Source organism: Camelus dromedarius, chromosome 3 (assembly GCF_036321535.1).
Source record: "Camelus dromedarius isolate mCamDro1 chromosome 3, mCamDro1.pat, whole genome shotgun sequence".
Lineage (NCBI taxonomy): Eukaryota > Metazoa > Chordata > Mammalia > Artiodactyla > Camelidae > Camelus > Camelus dromedarius.
In genome coordinates, this window is record NC_087438.1 from 75178457 (window position 1) to 75199004 (window position 20548).

A 20548-nucleotide genomic window follows, 5' to 3' on the forward strand; every position below is an offset into this window, starting at 1 on the left:
TAGACTGGTTTTTGTCAGGCAAGTATAGGCCTGATGTCCACACAAGCAGTACCCTACTGGAGGCATTAACTGTATTAAGAGTGATAAGTATCATTTATTGGGGTGAGTCAACTTTGTGTTCCTTGTGATATATAAACTCCTTGGTTACAGCTAAATTATTGCTGCAAAACAGGCTTGGAGTGCTTCTGAGAACTATCTGGCTAGCATAGCCAATCAGCCTAGCCCTCACAATACACACTGCTCCAGGTAAACTGGATTCTGCTAATAGGTTTGTAGTGACTTCAGCAATAGCATTTTGCTGACATGGGGGTCAACGTTTGATTTTTCAGTGTCCGGAAGAACATTTGTTAAGCCTTTAGTAGTAGGGTCAGGTGGGAGTGACAGATGCAGCCATCAGTCAAATTCAGAGTAGTAGCTATGGTCTGGGGAAAGCACACAAGAGAATTTTGTTTTTTTCTTAGCTGGTAAATAGAGAATGCATGAGACTGACAGTAATACCAGGCTAGGGGGAACCATATTAATGTCCAGAAAATTAATCTTGTTCTGTCGTCACTGCTGGAAGTCATCCATCTGAAAGGTCAACAGTCCTTGGTTTAAGATCTAAGGACCCAGGATCTAGGTTAAGAATGGGTATTCAATGAGCAAAGCACTCTGAGATGCCAGGCCCTGTATCCTGCAGGTAAGAGCCAAGAAAGGTTAATGGGTCTTCACCCAGTCCTGACTTCCTGAGGTGTAGGGTGTTCCTTTTCTACCAGCTGTGTCATTGCTTCCCTTCCAGAGCCACATAATTGGTATGACCAGTCTCTGCAGCAATCACTTCACTATTTTTTCCAATTCTATAATGTCTAACTCACACCATTTGCTTGGATTTCTCTCTCAGGGGCTTTTTCCTTGTATAGCTGGTACTATCCTTGAACTTATCCCACCCCTGAGGTGTGGGCCTTGCCAGGACCACTTTAAGAGTTGTCATCTCACACTCCTGATTATTAGCTGATGCCTTTTAGTTCAAATAATCTTCTTAAGGTGTGTAAAAATATTTGCTACTTCCTGCTCATCAGATCCAATCAGCATACTGTTGTCATTATGAACAACCAAAATGAACCAGTGTGATGTTTTGTGGACTGTCAGGACGATCACCATTTCTGTAGGCTGTATTAAGGAGAACTGATGTGTCTCTGAGGCAATACTGTGGAGGTATATTTGTAACAGGGAAGAACAAATCTGACTCCATATTGGATATTTCTTTTTCTTTAACCTTTGATTATTCTACTGCTTTTGCTATAAGTTAAGAATGTTGCCTATAGGATGAAATATACAGGATAGCCCATTCTCAAGGTTCTGACCTTTAAAGGTATAATGCTTTTCCATTCATACAGAGATAAAAACTTGCAGAACAGAGAGTAACATTTGCCTTATTGGAGGGTTACAGGAACATCGGGGACTGACCTATGTGAGCAGCTGCAAGAACAAAGGAATCCAACACCAAGATGTTTGCAACAACCAACTACTCCCCCTCCTCTTTTAGTATAAAAGAAGCCAGAATTCTAATTTGGGAAAGATGATTCTTTGGGACACTAGTCCATTTTCCCAGTCTGCTGGTTTTCCAAATAAAATCACTATTCCTTGCCTGAACAACTCATCTCTTGATTTATTGACCAGTCATGAGGTGAGCAGTATGAGCATGGACTCAGTAACATACTGTTGGCCCAGTTAGGTAAAAGCCAGCTGCTTCTGGTGGTTTTATAAATAAGTATAAAGAAGACACCATTAGCCACGTCAGTAGCTGTACACCAAGTGCCAGGTGCTGTGTTGATTTGTTTCAGTAAAAATACTGCAGCTGGGGACAGCAGCCACAATTAGAATTACTCCTGATTAATTTTATAATAGTCCATACTCATTTTTCAGGATCTACTTCTGCACTAGCCGAACTGGTGAGTTAAATGTGAATGTGGTAGGTATCAGCACTGTTGCTTTTTGTAAGTCTTTTATGGTGACACCATTAACAGGGAAAAACAAATCTGACTTCATATTGGAACTGTTTCTTTTACTTTAACCTTTGTATTCTATTGCTTCTGCCACAAATTAATCATTAAAGGGATGTTGCCTATAGCTTAAAGTATACATAATAGCCTATCTCCAAGATCCCTGCCATCTACACCACACATTTCTTTGAGACAGGCTTGAGAAAACATTTACATACAAGGTTGTTCCTTAAGAGGACACAGACTCTCCTTCAGTCAAGGGGTTCTGGGCCTATGAATTGATATAGGTCTAAAAACTGAGTTTGAGTCCACAGTGGTGACTCAGGTCAGATTTTAGCTACCTGATTTAGAGCTTTTCCTGTGATAAATATCAAGCAGTACTCTATTAGGTTGCCTATCTATTTGTTCCTAGGGCATCTCTGTAGGCCAAGGCAGTCTTGTTGCCTGTATACACTTGCTGCCCTTTAATAAGGCAAATGTACCCACATTATCTTCGGTGGTTAAGCATTGCTTGGCCTCTGCTGTTCTGGGATCCTGTCATCCCCATTAATATCAGTGAGTCCACCTCAATAGTATGACACCCTATAGTCATGCATGGCCTATAGAGGGCAACATCCACAGAAATTTTCAAAGATGCATCTCTTTCTCTCACTAACATATTTCTCAAATCTTCAGTGAAGGGAGTATCTTCTGGGACTTTCCCCGGAATATATTTGGGGGATGGGTATGCATGTTACATGTAATAAGTTCAGTATAATATTTCCCTAAACTTTAGAATTCTCTGTTTCACATCACATCAGGGAAGCTCTGGCATTTCAACCTCACAAACTCTAGGCAACTATTGAGTCTAAATTTCTATCAATCAATCAAGTAAGCTATGAGAACCACCTCTAGCTGCATGAGCTAACACATATGATTAACACCTTAACAATAAATTTGGCTCAATATAGTATTATATTCCATCCTCCATCGTCTAACACCCATAGAATCCACTCCCACACATGTTCTCCAGGTTTCTGCCTATATATTAGCAAAGTCTTACAGTTATTTTGGTAGGGTACTTCTTCCTCCATCATAATGTGCACTTATCCCCCAGGAACATGCTGAAATCTGATTCTAGTTGTAGGAATACCAGCAGTAGAGGGTGAGTACAGTCGGTTTTAAGGAGTATGTAAATTTCCTCTCAGGACATCAGCCCCAGATGAATTTTCAAGCAAAGGAAGCCTCAGAAACTCAAGGGCAACTTACTTCCACTAGTAAGGGTGGAAGTGACTTTGGGGCACAAGTTTTTCAGTTTCATCTGGGTCTAACCCACTCCAAGTTTTGGGACCTATTATTTAACAACATCCTAACTTTGACAAGAGATACTTAACACATCTGTGAATTCAACAGTAGCTGTAATTCAGTAACCTAAAAATTAAAATTTTGTGTTTCATCTTCAGCAATATCATTTTGTTGCTACAATCAGTAAGAGTTGTTTGCTTTTTGTTTTGGGTTTTTGTTTTTTTTTTTTAGAATCATATGAAAGCTCCTGGGGTCTCATACGATAACTTTGAACCATGCTTGTAATTTCTCTGTAAGCTAGGAACTCAGAATCCATCTTACACCATAGCGCTAATAGTCACTTTATAGCCATAACAGTCTAGTGTAGCTGCCATTTGGGGACTTCAAGGCACTTGGTACTTCATCACATCAGCCACAGATGACTGTGATGCCCTAATTAATTACTAGCATTTTATTGTCAATGAGCTCAATACTAAGCTCCAGCACAGAGGTCCAATCAAACCAAAATCCTATTCCCATCGTTGCAGGTGTATCTCTTGGAGCTACAGGTAAAGCTGAATAAAAATTAAAAGCTTAATAAAAAGTATTATTTCCTGTAACAGGGTTTTGAAGTAATGAGAGCTTCACTAGTGAGAAAAGAATCCTAGAGAAAATAGAAATAGCAGCCCTAAGGAGCTAACCTGATAATTAACCCTTGGGCTAGGAGGCAGAGTTCCCAAAGAAGAGCTCCCCCAACCCTTTTCTGGGCTAAGACAGAGACCTAATTGGAGAGGGCACAGCCTGGCTCAGTAAATGGCAGAGAAGTCATTGTGGCACCACACCTGCAGAACTTGCTGGGAATCGGCCCTCTGGAATTTGCTACAAATCTTGCCTCTAAGGTGCTTGGAAAGCTATTCATAAGGTAATGTCTCTCTTTAGGCCCTCCTAATGACTAAATGACTAGAGTTGAGGGTGTGGGAGGAAACTGCTGGTCCCTGAACACCATAGAAGCTTGGCACTGGAGAAAGCCAGATAGGTATACCACAAGAGCCTGACTACCAATACACCAAAAACACTTTTTCTCCTGTAACGCCTCTTTAGCACGCTATTCTGACAAAGCTTCAGCCTCTGCTGACCAAGGAAAACTTACTTTAGAAGGCCCAGATCCATTTTCACTGCGCAGTCAAAAAAGGGTGAATTTGGAGTTGACAGCAAGAAACCAATAACCGGTACAAGCATCACTTCTCGGGCTCCCCTCACAGATTTTGTAGCCAGAGTTCTACACCTGTCTGGAGGGTCCTTTGGCAGGCTCCTTTCCCTCAGGTTTCTCCAGAAGTCACCAGCAGCAAAGGAGGAAAAGATGAGTCTGAACAGAATTCGCAGCCCCCTTTCTCCTCACCGAGTTTCCGTCCAAGGCACGCCAGGCCCTGGACCTCAAGGAAAGGAAACCCGGGAAGCGAAAAGGAAACCGGGAGAAAGCTCAGCGGTACAGGGGCTGCCGGCGCCCTCAGGCCTCTCAGGGCCACAACTCCAGCAATACTCCCTCGCGGGTCACAAAAGCCCTCTGAGGTCTTCCCACCGCAGAAGCCCGGGAAGGCGGACGCGGGGCGGGCCCCGCGGGCGGCGCGTTGTGATTGGGCGCCCCGGAGCCCGCCCCCTCATGCCGGAGCGTCGGGAGGGGGCGGGGCCAGCCGCCTGCTCGGCTCCGCGTCTGCGGGAGCCTATCGACCCAGACGCCGCTGCGCCGCGGCTGTCTTCTGTTTGTGGCGGGCGGTGCGGGAGCGCAGAGTGGCGCTGGAGAACCGGCGTTTCCTTTCGCAGCTGCCGCCGCCATCTCCGCGTTTGCGAGGCTGGAGGTGGGGAGGGGACTCGCGGCTGCAGCTGGAACGGGCTTCTCTCCGGGGACAGTCCTTCCTTCGCTCTCCTTTTCCTCCTCCGCGCGCCGCCACCGCCCGCCCCCTGCTCCCTCCCGGCGCAGTCCGGGTCCAAGAGGGGAGAGGAAGGGACGGCGGGGGGCGGGAGAGGCAGGCGGGCGGACGAGGGCTCGGAGGAAACTCCTGCCCGACCCGTGCGTCCCCGCGCCCGGGGTGTACCCCGGCCCGGCCTCGGCAGCGGCAGGAAGGGGCTCAGTCGGGGGAGGCGGGGGCGGTGCCGTGGGGGCGGGCCCGCCGTCCCGGCGCTAAGTTGTAGGGCCCGGCTCCTCCCGACCTGATTTCCTTTCCCCACGGCTCCTCGCACCCAGGTCGGCGCTGCCGGCCCCGGAGCCGCCGAGCCCGCACCTCCTGGGTGAAGAGGACACGCCTGCCCTCGTCGAGAAAACTTTTCCTGCCGCCTCGGTGGGGGCGACGGTGGCAGGAAGTCCGGACAGCGACCTCTTCTCTGCCGGCCCCGCGCGCCCTGCCGGGTGCTGGCGCTGAGCTCGAGATCAAGTTTGAGCGGGCCCCTTCCGGGCTGCAGACGGGTCCCGCCTCAGGAGGGACGCCCGGCCACAGGGAGGGCGGCGGGCCGGGGCGAAGGCCAAGGGCGCCGGAGAGAAGGTGCGGAGCGCGGCCCGGACCCGCATCCGCAGCCGAGGGCTCGGAGAGCACTAGTACCGGATCAGGGAGCCTCCGGCGGCCACTTCCAGAAGTCCACAGACTGCCTCCTCCTCCGGGTGAGGACAGTGTCCTGGCTCCGAGTCTATCGAGGAAAAATGAAGTTAAGCCGCCAGTTCACTGTGTTTGGCAGCGCGATCTTCTGTGTAGTGATTTTCTCGCTCTACCTGATGCTGGACCGGGGTCACTTAGACTACCCCAAAAACCCGCGCCGCGAGGGTTCCTTTCCCCAGGTAAGCACCAGGGAAGCAGTGGCGCGGGGCTCCGAGAGGGTAGGCGTGGGGGCCCGTAGTTACCCGCTGCTCCGCTACCTTTCCCTCTCTTCAAGATTCTGCGCCGGGGCAGGAGAGGCCGAGCTGGAGGAGGCTTGGATCCTCTTCCAGCCCGGGCTCTGCAGCGTTGGGACCGCGGTGACAGCGATCCGGGAGCTGCCTCCCCGCCGGGCGCGCAGAGTTAACAAAGTACCAGGCAGCATGCGGTAGCCGGATCGCGCTCAAGGGAAGTGGCCGGGTTCCCGACGCTCGCACTCGGGCCTTTTGAGGTGATCACCTGCTGGCAGTGAAACTGCGCGGCATGGGGCGCTCTCTTGCCGGCGGGGCGCCCGCTGACAGCTGTTAGGTAGCCTCTTGGCCCGCACAGGGTTAAGCTGTCCAGACCCCCTGCGCGCACCCACTCAAGGAAATGGAGCTAGCATCTGGGTGGTGATGTTGTTTAACCCCACTATTTCTTGAGAAATAAAAGTTTATTTCGTGTTGCAGACGTCTTTCTCAGATATGAATCTGTAGGGTGGATTTTAGTGTCGTCATTCTTCAGCTATTACATCGGGTTTGTTTGGAGCCGACGTGGGAGCCTAGTGGGGAAGCGCATGTTATACTCAGGCCGGAAGCTGTGGGGCGCTCAGTCCTGAGCCCAGCGGTCAGATTGTCAAACGAGTTGGGAAAACGACACGTCTTAAGTCTTCTATTTAAAGTTATCAAAAATAAGCAAAAGGAGACAGTCTGTTCTGTTTGGGAGGATACTGCGACGCATGTGCGATTTCAGTTTCAGGTTATTTGCCAATGACCTGTATACTCCAGAAATTTTAGTAAAACGGGGTATTGTGTAGTATCCGCTGTAATGAATGAACCTGAAGAACTCAAAGCCCTGACAGGCTGATCTATCAACTAGTTGGTTCAGGGGTAGAGAAATATAGGACGTAACAAGTTGGAGATTATTTTTTTTTCTTTTGTGTGACAATGTAAATGGCCAGAGAATATTCTTGCCTTTTGTTCTTATCATACGTTAGGACAAAAGGCTTGAGTTTCATGAAATTAGACTACTAATTTTACCTAAGTTATGAAAGTCAAAAAAGACTCCTTTGTGTATGGTATCATCAACACAGAGCACTCAAAACACGTTGCAGATGAGAGGTATTAAAAATCTGGTTGTAAATAGTTTTATCAAAAAATTTAAAAGCTTTTGCTTTTAGGTAGTATTATAGAGAAAATATAGTGAGGTAAACACTATTAGATATCTTTAAATCTTGAGTTTAGGGTCTGTCCAGTGCTTGTTGATTGGATAAAACAGTTAAAAAAAAAAGGCATAAACCCTATGAAGCCAGAGCAAAAGGAGGAGTTTTAATCCTTGTTTAATATGTTGTATAATTTTAGGGCTTAACTTACTGTGCTTTTTCTTCTCCCTAGTAAATCCATTTTTAGAATTTTCTTCATTACAGGAAAAAATCCTGAAAACTGATAGATTTTACTTAAAGTGTTATCTTGAGTAATGTCCTTTGGCTTTGGCTTGATGATCACTTGGAAATGATTTATGCAAACATCTGGGGCTGGGGTTCTCTGGCAACCTTGACATTTTACTATTTCTAAAGCAGTGAGTGACTCATTCGGTTACTGTGAAGTCTTAGGCAAAGTTAATTCCAATATTTTAATATCCACCCTAGTCCTCATCAAGGGGCTAAAGTTCTGCTTAAAACATAAAGCATTTAACGGAGAGTAACTGGTTGCTGGAAGAGAAGGCTCTGCATGTATTCTGTTTTGTGTGCAAGGAGAGAGGGTTGGGAAGGTGGAACTTTTTATACCTAAGTTTACCCTTCTGAGATTTTCAGGACTGGATTTTTGGTTCAAGAAGGCACTATGGTTGATTTAGTTTTGGAGAGCTACTGAATCCCCAGGAAGGTGGACTGGAAAAATGCTTTGTAAACCTCACTCTTCTATGTCTAGTGTCAGCCTATGTGTCTTAGCCTTACATGATAAATTTCATTCACACAACCACCACCCAGTGGGTGAGGAAACTTAGGTACAGAGAAATTAATTTGCCTAAATTTACACTGCTAAAAACTAAATTTGAACAGGCAGCCTTTGGAATGTAGGCTCTCAGCTGCTATGCTGTACTGTCCCTTAGTAATTCTTTGCTTCCTGTTTAGGCCCCAACCTTCTTGTGGAAGGATCTGATGTAGAAGACAGAGCATGTTGCTCTGTGGCTCCTTAGCTTATGACTTTTTTTTTTTTAAGGAACTTTTATTATGAAGCAGTAATGAATGTGCCCCCTTTTTAAAAAAAAAAATTAAATGTTGGATTTTAAGATAATTGCAGGTTCACATGCAAGTATAAGAAATAATACAAAGAGATCACATGTATCCTTTACAGTTTTCCCCAGTGGTGACATCTTGCAAGACTAGTACAGTATCACATCTTGGATACTGATATCTTGTTACAGCCAAGATAGAGAACATTTCTGTCACCACAAGGACCCCTTCCATTGCCTTTTATGGCCATACCCACTTCCCTCCTGTTTCCACCCACCTCTAACCCCTGGCAACTACTCATCTGTTCTCAATTTCTATAATTTTGTCATTTCAAGAATGAGAAGTAAAATCATATTGTGTGCAACCTTTGGGGATTGGCTTTTTTCAGTCAATTTAAATCTCTGGAGGTTCATCCAGGTTGTTACATATTTGTTCCTTATTATTTTTTGTTGTTGTTCTTATCTTTTCATTTTTCTTTTGTTCCTTATTATTATTGAGTAGTATTCCATAGATAGAGCATAGTTCGTTGAACCATTCACATATTGAAGGGAACATCTGGGTTGTTTCCAATTTGGGGCAGTTTATTATGAATAAAGCTGCTGTGAACATTATAAACATTTGTGTACAGGTTGTTGTGTGAACAAAAGACCTCATTTCTCTGTGGAAAATGCCCAGGAGTACAGTTGCTGGGTCATATGGTACAGGCGTACCTCAGAGATATTGTAGGTTTAGTTCCAGACCACTGAATGTGCTCCATTTTATGAAACATTTAATGCTTGAGATTTATACCTCCTCCAGAATGTCTTCTAGCTCACTTTAGAGCTAGACATTATAATGAAAACCATTATGCAGCATAGCATCCCAGCATTTGAGTTGATTTTTGTTTCTTTCACTGTTTCTAACTCCTATGTAAACCTTACTTTGATGAGAACACCAAACATAGCAAAACTAGGTTGTACTATATTATATTACTTTGATGAATTTGGGTACTGAATTACTTGGGTTAATAAAGCCAAGCAAGTCAGTCACTATAAATCATTTTTAGTGTCTAGTAGAATGATTTCTCTAGAAAGGGACTGACTTCCTCTGAATTGTCCATTTTAGTTTCTTCCAGTTAACATGGAACCTTCAGTAAGGTATATATTTGGTCCATCTTGTAAGCAAGATCTGTTTTAAAATTGTCCTTGATTGAGAGCAATCTATTTGCTGTTGTTCTATCTTTCGTTATTTTTCCCTCCTCCCACAAGTCAATGTTTTCCATCATTTGGCCAGACTCTAGGGTGGAAGTGGGCCCAACTGCAGGTGCTCCAGTTTCTCCCACCCTGGAGCAGCTGCCTGTCTCTGAGATAGTCTTTGGAAATCTCCTGTGCTTCTGGGAGGAATTCCTTGGAGGCCTGGAGGCAACAGGTGGCCTTGTCTGTTTTAGCTTGTGTATATACTTCAGGGTTAATAAATCTCAGCTAGAAAAATTAATAAAAATTCCACTCTGAATGAGAGTCTGGCCAGGGCCTAACGCCCTGAAGATGCTTTGAGGTAATGTCAGAATTCGAGCAGATGGAAAGGAGAAACATGGTTAAGGTCTTCCTGAAATTCTTCATCACTTCCTGCAAGCAGATTTCACAAGTTGCTTACTATCTACATTGTGTATAACAGGATGTCTTATTAGTGTCTTATGTTTGGATCTGGAGAATTAATGAGTCAGGTTTTGTATAACAAATGATCCATCTTTAGTATAGCGTATGATCATAGGGATTAATATTAAGTCTTGAAAGTTCGGAGGTTGAGACTGATGGAAAATGTGAGAGTAAAGTTTAGATTTTTCTCTTTGTGCCCAGATAACACTTATCAAGTGAGAAAGTGTGAATGTCTCTAAGTATTTGATTGAAAGACATGGGTAGGTGGGAAGTTCTATGCCTTTTTTTTAACTTTTAATGTGAAAATGTAATACATATATAAAAACAAGTTTAAGCACTTTACCTCTCTAGTGCTTTTTCAGGAGTTCAGCATAGTATTTGTTTAACAAAAGTTGACCTCAATCCCCTAGTTCTTTTTCCTACTTTCAGAAATCTGTGAATCTTAGTTTAAGAATGATAAATAGAAAAATATAATCTTTCCTGCTTCTCCATACTCCAGTGCACTCTATTTGTAAACTATAGCATTTGTTGCTGGGGTTTGTGCAGTTGTGTATAAGGGAGTTTCATTTCTTGGGGAATACTTTTTGAGATCTGTGACTTTGGGGAAGTGACGGAACTTTGATTGTGGTGGCACCCAGGGATTGAGGAGAAATGAGTACAGGGATGGGAAAGGCCCTGGAGAGAATGGTTTCCTACACCCTCTCCTGAGTCCAGCAATCTTTCAGGACTCCTCCTCCTCAGCATGTTTCATTAAGACCCAAGCTGCTGCTTCTCTGCAAACTGGGACAGACACTCTTGACTGCATCTGGTCTGAAGGCTTAAGTTTGTTATTTTTTAAATTGGATTGAATGTCTTGTTTCCAGATCAGCACTGGTATCAGGGCCTACACAAATACTTTTGCTTGGGAGATGTTGCAATCCTATTTATCTGAAGGGCATTTTCTCTGTCTCATCAAAGGATATCTATCTGGACTGTAGGCAAAACATTGACTAAAATTACCACTTTTCCTTGTTGATTTTACTTTGAGTCAGCTATTGCTTTTGGTGATAGCTGTTAAAGCTTTGGCCTTTTTTGACAGATTGGACTGAGTGTCGAGATTTTCCTAGAAGGAGTAGTTCAGTAGCTACTGCTGATCCCTTGCTTTACTTTGTTTTTTTGAGTCCAGCAGTCTTAGTTTTCCCTTGTTCCTTCACTTCGTTGGAGATCTTTAAGAAAATGGACGGATATTCAACAGCTGGGGTATAACCTCTGGTTGCTGGCTTGTAAAGGCCTCATTGTGTTTTTGGCCCCTTCTGTCCTAGTGGTCAAGTTCCTGGTAGCATCAGCTTTTATATCCATGTAGAACTAAAGAGAGGAGAAAGAGAAACTCTAAAGAGTAAATTTAGCTTCTTTTCATAGTTGTGATTCTTAGGTTGATCAGGAGAGGAAGTAGACCATATTAACTAAAACGAGTTTCTGTTTCACTTATAGGTATCATGCCCAAACTACTAACTATAAGGTTGAAACCATGTTTAGGTTCAAGCACATTTGAGAGTTGATTATACAGAAATGGAGTTCAGACCTAGTGCGTGAGTATTGCTCAAGTTGCCTTGTGATAGGAAGGAAGTAAATCATTTGATTTGAATAAACTCAGTCTCTTGCGGTTATAATGTAGCTTTTCCATGAGATAGTATTTCAGGCAAAGTTATTTGTACATTTATGCAGACCAGCGCATAGTATCCAGTAAATATTTTATATTAAATTTATAAATTTAACATAGTATCTAAAGAACTGATCAACCTTGAAGCATGCTGGTTTAAACCTGTACATACTCTACCTCTGGCTGCATGACAGACTCTTTGCCTCTGCAATTTGGAGCTGGATTCGTTGGTGTGAGGTCTGTCCTATGCACTGTAGAATGTTTAGCATCATCCCTGGTCTCTACCCAGTACAAGCTAGAAATACCTTTTCCCAACTTGTAGCAATCAAAAATGTCTCCAGACATTGTTAAGTGTTTTCTGGGGGAAAAAAATCGACCCTGTCTAGCCAAAGGCCCATCCTTCACACCCATTACACTTTGTTAGCACTTTGCATTTTAGGAAAGAGTGATCAAAAGCCTTAACTGTAATACTCAAAAGAATGACCAGCATTTTTTTGATGACTGAAATGTATCCTTTCTCTGGAAGCCCAAAATTCACTTACATTTTTATGGATCTACATTGCAATATGTTACAGAAAATGCAAGGGTGGATTATGTTCATATGAATTTAAAAATGGAAGATTATTATAATGAAACTTAATTTTTTAAAAAATTGGATGTACTTATTATTCTGAGAAAAGTATATGGTCTGGTGATAGTAAATAGATCATCTTTTACTTTCTGCAAGCTGAGCTAGAGGTTAGTAGTAGTTCACATTTATTTTCCTTGCCTTTTTGAACAGGGAGATAAAATATATTGATTAGTAATAAAGTAGTATGAAAGCCTATGGAAAAATAATTCGAGATCTCTGAAAATTTCTCAGGCAAGCTGTTTACTTTCTTCAGTATCCTGCTTGTTTTATTTCTGTGAATTCTGATGATTTTGGTTACTGCATTTTGTATTCCTTATTGCGATTAGAAAAAGCAGGGAAAGAAAGTGGATGGAGACTCCCCTCTTGTTCACTTCATTTTGTTCTAAGGAGCATTTTTTTTTAAGAAAGGAGGGTGGAGGCAGGGATAGGAGAAGAATGATGTTCTGGGCAAATATCCTTCTTGCTTCGTTTTTGTCCCACGGCCTTTGGTCTTGAACGCTGCCGAAGCCAGTATCTGGGGGCGCAGTCCAGTCTGCCACCTGTTTTTGTAGACCACAAACCAAGAACGAGTCTTAACATTTTTAAATGGTTAAAGATTTCATGATGTGGTCACACTCCTTCCTCTGCGAATCCAGTCATCTCTGGAGGCTTTTATATTACAAGGGCAGAGTTGAATAGTTGCGACAGAAACAGCGTGGCCCACATCGACTGAGATATTTGCTGTCTGAGCCCTTGCAGAAAAAGTTTGCCAATCCCCTTTTTAATGTTGGAGGCAAATAGTGCAGTTAGATCTGTTGAAGCAGAAATAGGTTAATTAAAAACAAACAAAATTATTGTAATCTGGTTATGAGATAAGCATTACTCAAACTTAGTTTATGCTTTGAGAGTGTGGTTTAAAACTCATGTCATCTATGTGTTTCATAGATTTCCAAGCATCCCTGGGGCGCATGTGTGCTAGAGCATGGACGTGCTTGATGTGTTTAATTTGTTTCCCTTCTATCACCTGAAGATTTCTCACTGTGGGACTGCTCTGGGATGGAGGGTTCTAGGGCATGAACTATGCAAAATTGATCCAGTCTCAAGATTGCAAACTGTGACTTTATTGTATTTTGGGTTTTCTGTAATTCACAAGAGGGGCTGAATTCTGAGCCTACTCTGACTGCTTGGATTGGTTAGTCCTGTGGAAGGAGAGGCCAGGTCCATATACTTTCTTTATAAACTGTAGATCTAGGATGGAATTTGGCAGTCCTCTCTGGGACCCTGAGGACTGCTCAACTTGGAGGCAAAGAACTAACTACTGGCATGTCTGCAGGGACGCTGTGCTACTCTACTTATCCAAGAGTAATTAATTCCTGCTAATTTTGATCCTTCTTCATGCTTCTTAAAGGTTATGTGTGGCTTTCATCATTCCTTGTGGCACAGGCCACCCTCCCTTGTGTGTCCTCAGACATTTTACTGTTATCATTAAAGCGCAGTACACTTAGCCAGGACAAAATGGGTGTAATGCATCTCATTGACTGGTGGTGCAACTTTTAAGTGTTTTTTTTCCCTCCAATTTTAAAATATATGCATTTGTGCATTTTTCCTATGTAAATAGATTTCTGCACTGGCTTCCTTTGCAGGTGGTTGCCTTTGGAAGTCCAGAGAAATTAAATGCCTTCTGCAAAGGCAGAGCAGGTCCCAAATGGACACCAATCCCACCAGGGAACCTCATTGTCCTAAGTTAGGAGTCTGGAGAGCTGGGGAATTTGCTGACGAAGTTTTTCTTTTAAATACATGTTTCTTCCAGGACTCATGGCATTTCGTTTTTTGATGGGAAGCTCTTCCTCTTTGGGATGAGGCTGTACTTTGGGGCTGAGGATGTACTTTGCGGCGTTTACTCTCTTTTCCTTACCATGGGTATGGAGGAATGTAGACTTCATGGGTCCTGGCCTTTGTGGTAATGTTTTTACCTGTGGAGCATAAGAGGATGGAACCCCGAGAATATGAATCATTCTCAGAATTATTTTCTACTTAAATAAGTCCTGAATTTGCATTTTTGAATCTAGTGAGGTAGTCATTCTCTTAACAGTCATCAGCACCCCCAGAAAAGTCATAATGTGAAAAATAAGACAGAATTTTGGAGTCCAGAGGGCCCTTCCAGGGTAGGTAATTTAGTCTTTGATTTTTCAGATAAGGACACTGAAGCACATAAACTGGACCTTAGTGGGGTTTTTGTTTGTTTGTTATGGGTTTTTTTTTGTTTTGTTTTGTTTTTTGCCCCAGGCCTCATAACTAGTCATGGTGTATCTGGGATATGCTTGCTGGCCTGTAATTCAGTGGCTTTCCTGTAGTACCAGCATGTATTTGAGAACTCACTATGTGCTAGGTACTATGCAAATTGTGATAGACATACCAGATATGTTACTTTGTTTAAAAGAGCTTCTTAGTTATTTGAGGAGACACAACTTCTGTTGAGGAGACACAACTTCTGTTTGTGAAACAATTAGAGACGGTTGAGTGTTACTTAATTACTCATTAAAAGAGTTAATTGTTAAAAGTTAGAACAGTGCCTGACACATGGCAAATGTTCAGAAAATGCTAGTTATTAGCAATGAACAGAGATTTATGGTGTACCTACTATGTACCAGGTGCTGGTGTAGGTTCTGGGGATATAGTAGAGCTAAGAATAAAACAAGAGTCCATGATCTTAATTAATACTCTTTATATAAGGGCAAAGGTCTTAGAGAGAATTCAGAATTAAATTTGTGTAATGGCCTAGCTCAGATTGACCAAAGGATGTGGGACAGAAGCTAGGCTTTTCCGATTGGGTAGAATTTTGATAGGACAAAGAACCTTCTTAGTGTGAAGTACAGTGCTTCCGAAGGCTTGGAGTCATGAAGGAGCCTGGCACCATGAGGAGAGGTGAGGATATTGCTTTGATTTCTAACCTTCAGTGCTTGTGAAGAGTAGTTGGGAACACACCACAGGTAGTTTGGGATCAGATTGTGAATTGCCCTGAGAGCCGGTGCAAGGAGTTCTGTCTTGGATGGTAATGAACCACTTGGAGTTATTGAGTATATCAGGAAGCTGCTTGAGAAAAGCATGTTGAAGAATTAATTTCATAGAAAATTTTAGACCTGGAAGGGAGCTAAGAGTATATTCAATCTAGCTTATTCTGGTAGCAGTGTGTAGGAAGACTCAGAAGCAGGAAGGCAGCTGAGAATCTGTTTGAGGTAATACAGACATAAGGCAGTAAATCCCTGTACCAGTATTGAACTGGCTAGAATCAGGAGGAAGAGGAAAAACGCAGAGACATTTTGTAAAAAGAAGCATCCGAGCTTTCTAACAGATTTGATAAAGGGAAATGATGGGTGGTTTGAGGAAAAAAGCTTCTCCCTCCTTTTTCCTTTGAGGCATTTGGAGACTGCTTGTATTATTTGCAGTAGGGGATAGTTTAAAGGATAAGCTGGTTTGGAAAGCCACGTTCAGTTTCATTTATGATGAGGTGGATATGAGTGGAAATAGCCAAGTGTGCTGGGGTGCCAGAGTGAGAGGTCAGGGAAGGGAGGTGCTGACCTGGTGCTCATCAGCGCAGTCCAGACTGAATGCGCTCACTTGGGACGTGGCTTTGTGGGAAGAGAGCAGGGAGCCAAGTAACATTTCTTATAGCCAAAAGCTACGCTTCATAGGTTAAGATTACTGGGTAGCAGATGTTAATAAAATGAAGCAGCTTGTATTCAAGCGGTCAGAAACCAGCTCATTGATCAGCATGCCCAAGAAGATAAGGCTATCATAAGGAAGGATTTCAAAGAAGCCTTTCAGTAGGAAACTAAAAACGGCCCATCTCATCTTTGGTCCAAATTATGGGGCTAAATTATTTTTTTCTGGGTTATAAGAACAAAAGATAGATTACTCTGTGTGTTTACACCTGTGGTGTGTGTGTGGAGGGGCAGTGGGGAGAGGGAGGAAGAGAGAGAGATTTATTAAAGACCAAAAGGCAACACTCTAAATAGGGAGGGGCCTCATAGCTCAAGGTTGTTCTGAAGAGCAGACAAATTTCTGGGACTATCCCCAAACCGCCTCTTGTTTTTAGTTTTTAGTAAAGAAGAGCCTCTCCCATTTGATTGGTGGCTGACTCCCCACCCCCACCCCAAACTGAAGAAGTAAGAAATGTTTTTGTCTCAGGCCAACTCTTGAAAATTTGTAGGGCCAAATGACAACACTCAAGATGCAAGATATTTCTTGTGACTTTCAGGGGAAATCTAAGCAGTAATTGTTTGAAAGAAAAAAAAAATTGATGAACCCAAGAAATTTGATCTTTAACTCATCTTTAATAGCTGACAGTATGATATTTAATAGTTTGCTGTTGTATATTCTTTCATGTTACATTGGGCCTTAATGTTGCTTCTGTAGTGTTTACCATGTCCCGCTTGCCCTTGTAAATCAATTGGTTCAGACAGATTTTTATAAAGTCAGTAGGAAAGGATCTGTAAAACTTTAGAATCTTTGGTGCTTGTAAAGAAAAGTAAGGAAATTCAGAATTTATAATGATTCAAGTGGGGCTTGCCTAAACACCTGTCTTTTGTTGGTAAGGAATAGAGGGGCTTATTCAGGGAATGATTACTATAAACAAGATTGAAGGTAGGCTGATTATCTACTTAATACAATCCTGCCTTCAGAGGTTCCCTAGAACCATTTCTGTATGAAAAATGATCTTAGACATGTCAATTGCATTTATTTTAATAGGCTAACACTGTTTAGGTTGATTTGCTTTTTCCATTATCGACAGCTATTCTCTCCTTAAATTAAAATTGCATTTTCCCAAATCACTGTGTAAACATATGTCAATGGAACTTTTATCAGCAGATCCTAAAATATAAGATATACCATTCCTTCATGGAGAATGACTTTAGGTAGTGTAAATGGATTGTGCATAATAACACTAGTGTGCCAAGACAAGCATGTGTCAAAAAATACAAGACAGATTTTCAATATAGACCAGAAGTCTTTGATCGGATGAATACTTGACAGCAATTGTTGCAGTCTAAAAGTGCATCCCATGAACTTGTATGCATGTTCTTGGGTGGGATACAATGTTGACATGTTACCTCAGAGTGCTATGCATTAGAACTAGAAATTACATTAAAAATATGAAATATGTTTTAGAAGAAAAAATAGTGTGGTTTTAGAAAAAGTTGCAAAAAATGTAAAGAAAAGTAATGTTCCATGGAAGTTTGTGAAGTGCTGAATTAAAGAAACAGTTCTATTAGTCAACACCTAATTTGCTTAGTACCACTTAATTGCATTTACTAAATGTATTTGAAAGTATTAAAACTGCATTGTATGAAAATATTTCATAAACATTTTGCACTACCTAAAAGTCCTTGTCCTAATAATCGTTTTATAAAAGATACCCATTTTGCAGAATTTCACTGTATACAATGGCTGGGTGCCTAAAATGTTGCCTCAACAGGAGGTGGTTTCTCTGCAGCTGTATTGGGCTGGTGTGGGTGAGGGCGATATGGTTCCAATCTAAATGAATATCTGGAAACCCATGAGGGTGGATGTCGAGTGGTGTCCTGCAGCGTGGAGAAAGCGCCGGTGACTGGAGCTCTGACCACACTTTTGGAGGTGGTAAAAAGATGACAATTACAAAGATGGAGAAAACCAGTGTGGCCTCTTGTTATTCCAAGTCAGGGCTGGGATCCTCTGCAGTGATTCTAGCAGCTGCAAGTGGTTACCCACGTGTAGCCACGAGTCTTTTGGGTCCCTTACCTGGAGTAAGGGACAGTGAACTTGGAGCCCCAGCTCTTCCCTTTCACAGTCACTTGGCACCCTTGTCATATACCTGCTTCTGAGTAGCTTCTGTTACTGTCACACTTAAGCTTTATGAATGATGATTTTCAGGGCAAAGAGTGCATTGCTCTTGTATTTTGGCAGGGTATTCTGTAATTAAGTATTCTTTGTGCTCATATGGTGAGGGCAGTTTTTTCTTTGAATGGACAAGTGGGAGCACAAACACAATACCTTGGAAGAGATTCAGGCACCGTAATCCTTGCGCCTGGGCAATACCATTGAATGGTCATTTGTAATTGCGGTTTGTGGCTTATTGATAGAGAAGTAGAGTTACACACTTAGCTGTGGCCACAGCCTCAGTTCACACTCTTTCTGGCCTCAGCACTGCACATCTTAAGAAGTGGAGTCACTTGGATGACTTGCCATTTTGTCCAACCAAAATGCCTTCCTGTTAAGTGCCTGAGATCTTACTAAATAGCTGGATTTTTCTGTGTAGTTGCACGAGCAGCTGACTGGCTTGGAACTACTGCAGTAACGGTGACACCCCTGCTGGAAATACAGACTCTCTTTTACCAAATCACTGTTCCTATATTTAGCTTTAATGCAGTGGTTCTCAATTGGGGATATGTGAGGATCGCCTGGTGAGCCTTTTACAATGATAAAAGGCAGATCTGTGCCCTCTCTCTCTAGGTAATTCCATTCGTTCTCACTGCTTTAAATTCATATTTATACTGACCACTCAAGTTTATGTCTTCTCCTGACTTTCAGACTTGCATGTCTGTGACACCACCGTTGAGCTGTCTAATAGTTCCAGAACGGAACCTTTGCCTCTTGCTCCCCTCCTTCTAGGCCAGCATTCCCTGTTTTCCTAAAATACTACCCATAATCCTCCCAGTTCCCTAGCCAAAAAAAAAAAAAAAAAAAATCATCCTCCCAGTTGCCTCAGCAAAACAAACAAACAAAAAAAAACTGTTTTTCTTGCTTTCCTGTCCCCCTACCCCCCTTCCTGTTCATCTGCCCTGTCAGATCCTTTCACACTCCTCCACCTCTGCTGCCTGGGTCCTGGCTACCACGGTGTTTAGCCAGCAAACTGCAGTGACATCTTATTCTACTTGCCTCACCATAGCTCCAGAACAGCTTTAAAACAGTTTTTGTTCATTGACCCTAAAACTGTCTAGGATGAAGATGTGGATGTTTCTTTCCCTGAACAATATTTTTAGCCATAAAGTCTTTTCCTGCCTCCTTTATTCAAAGATAGGTATGTAGCCTTGTTAGAGCAAAACGTGTCCCTGAATAACAGCTTATAAAGTCACGTGGTCTCACCTTCCACTGCTCCATTGCATGGACTCTCTGCTCCTTGGGCTCAGGGCTCTCCGACTGTTCTGATGGGGATTTGGGCAGACTTCTTACAACAGGGACTGCAAATGAAGGGCACTTCCTGAGCTTTATGTAGGTCAACTCTCTGCCAGGTGTGTTTGTTTTCTAATAAACCACAACAAACTTAGTGGCTTAAAACTAGGACAATATATTATCTTACAGTTCTATAGGTAAGAAATTTGAAATGGGTCTTACTTGACTACAGTGAAGGGAGAATCCATTTCATCACCGTTTACAGCTTCTAGAGGCTGCCTGCATTGGTTGCTCAAAGGCCCCCTTCCAGCACTGACGGCACCACTCTGACCTCTTCCTCTTCATTTCTCCTCTGGCTTTGAATCTTTCATCTCCTTCTTTTCCATTATAAGGACCCATGTGGTTATGTTGAAACTACCCAAATATTCTAGGACAGTCTTCCCAGCTCAAAAGCCTTAAGTTAATCACAGCAAAGCCCTTTTGCCATGTAAGGAAGCAGATTCACAGGCTTCAGCAATTAGAATGGGGCCATAATTGGGAGCCCATTATTCTGCCTGCCACATGAGATGCTGTTTAAACTGATTTGTATATGCAGACTATTTTAACACTCATAACCATCCTGTGGGTTAGGTATTATTAGTTATCTCCATTTTACAGATGAGGGAACTGAGGCACAGAGAAATTATGTTACTTCCCCAAGGTTATACAGTCATTGATAGTGGAGCCATAATTCAAATTTGGCTTGGCCTCTGTGGCTGCTCAAGTGTAAGATTCCAGCCAAGACCCCACTGCTGTGGGAGCCCCTCCAGCTGTGCACTTGCACGCTGCCACTAACCTGATGCCAATCACCAGCCTCCCCTGCCTGTGCACACCCAGGAAGAGGCTGTGTAGCCATGGGAGAGTGTGCCTACAGCCAGGGGCCCTCGCAGCAGCTTGTGGGTCAGGAGGAGGTCCTGTTTTCTGTCACTGACAGGCACCATTGCACCCACCTGCAGCTAGATCCTCCAGCTGTGCACCTGCACACCCCCAGCCTGCCCCTGTCACCAGCCCCCAGTGCCACGTGCCCATGGTAAGACTGAGCAGTCACAGTTGTACACATCCACAACCAGGGCCCCTGCCACTCCCAGTGCACCCACAGCTGGCTCTAGCCATGCTG

The 20548-nt window shown here is 43.1% G+C and overlaps 2 protein-coding genes across 9 annotated transcripts in view; one reads left to right on the top strand and one right to left on the bottom strand.

The window, feature by feature from the left end:
* PJA2 (praja ring finger ubiquitin ligase 2) overlaps positions 1-4762 on the bottom strand; it is a 266911-nt gene extending 262149 nt beyond the window's left edge. For 7 of the 8 annotated variants that reach the window (XM_031448790.2, XM_031448789.2, XM_064482988.1 and 4 more), the window contains exon 1: positions 4396-4762. The gene's annotated coding sequence lies outside the window, so the exon portion shown is untranslated. The remainder of the gene's footprint in view (positions 1-4395) is intronic. The other variant, XM_064483004.1, reaches the window with a different exon arrangement.
* Positions 4763-5788: 1026 nt separating this feature from the next.
* MAN2A1 (mannosidase alpha class 2A member 1) overlaps positions 5789-20548 on the top strand; it is a 152532-nt gene continuing 137772 nt past the window's right edge. Inside the window, exon 1 of the mRNA XM_010987526.3 lies at positions 5789-6072. Coding sequence (XP_010985828.1) covers positions 5938-6072 — 135 coding nt within the window. The 5' untranslated portion in view covers positions 5789-5937. The remainder of the gene's footprint in view (positions 6073-20548) is intronic.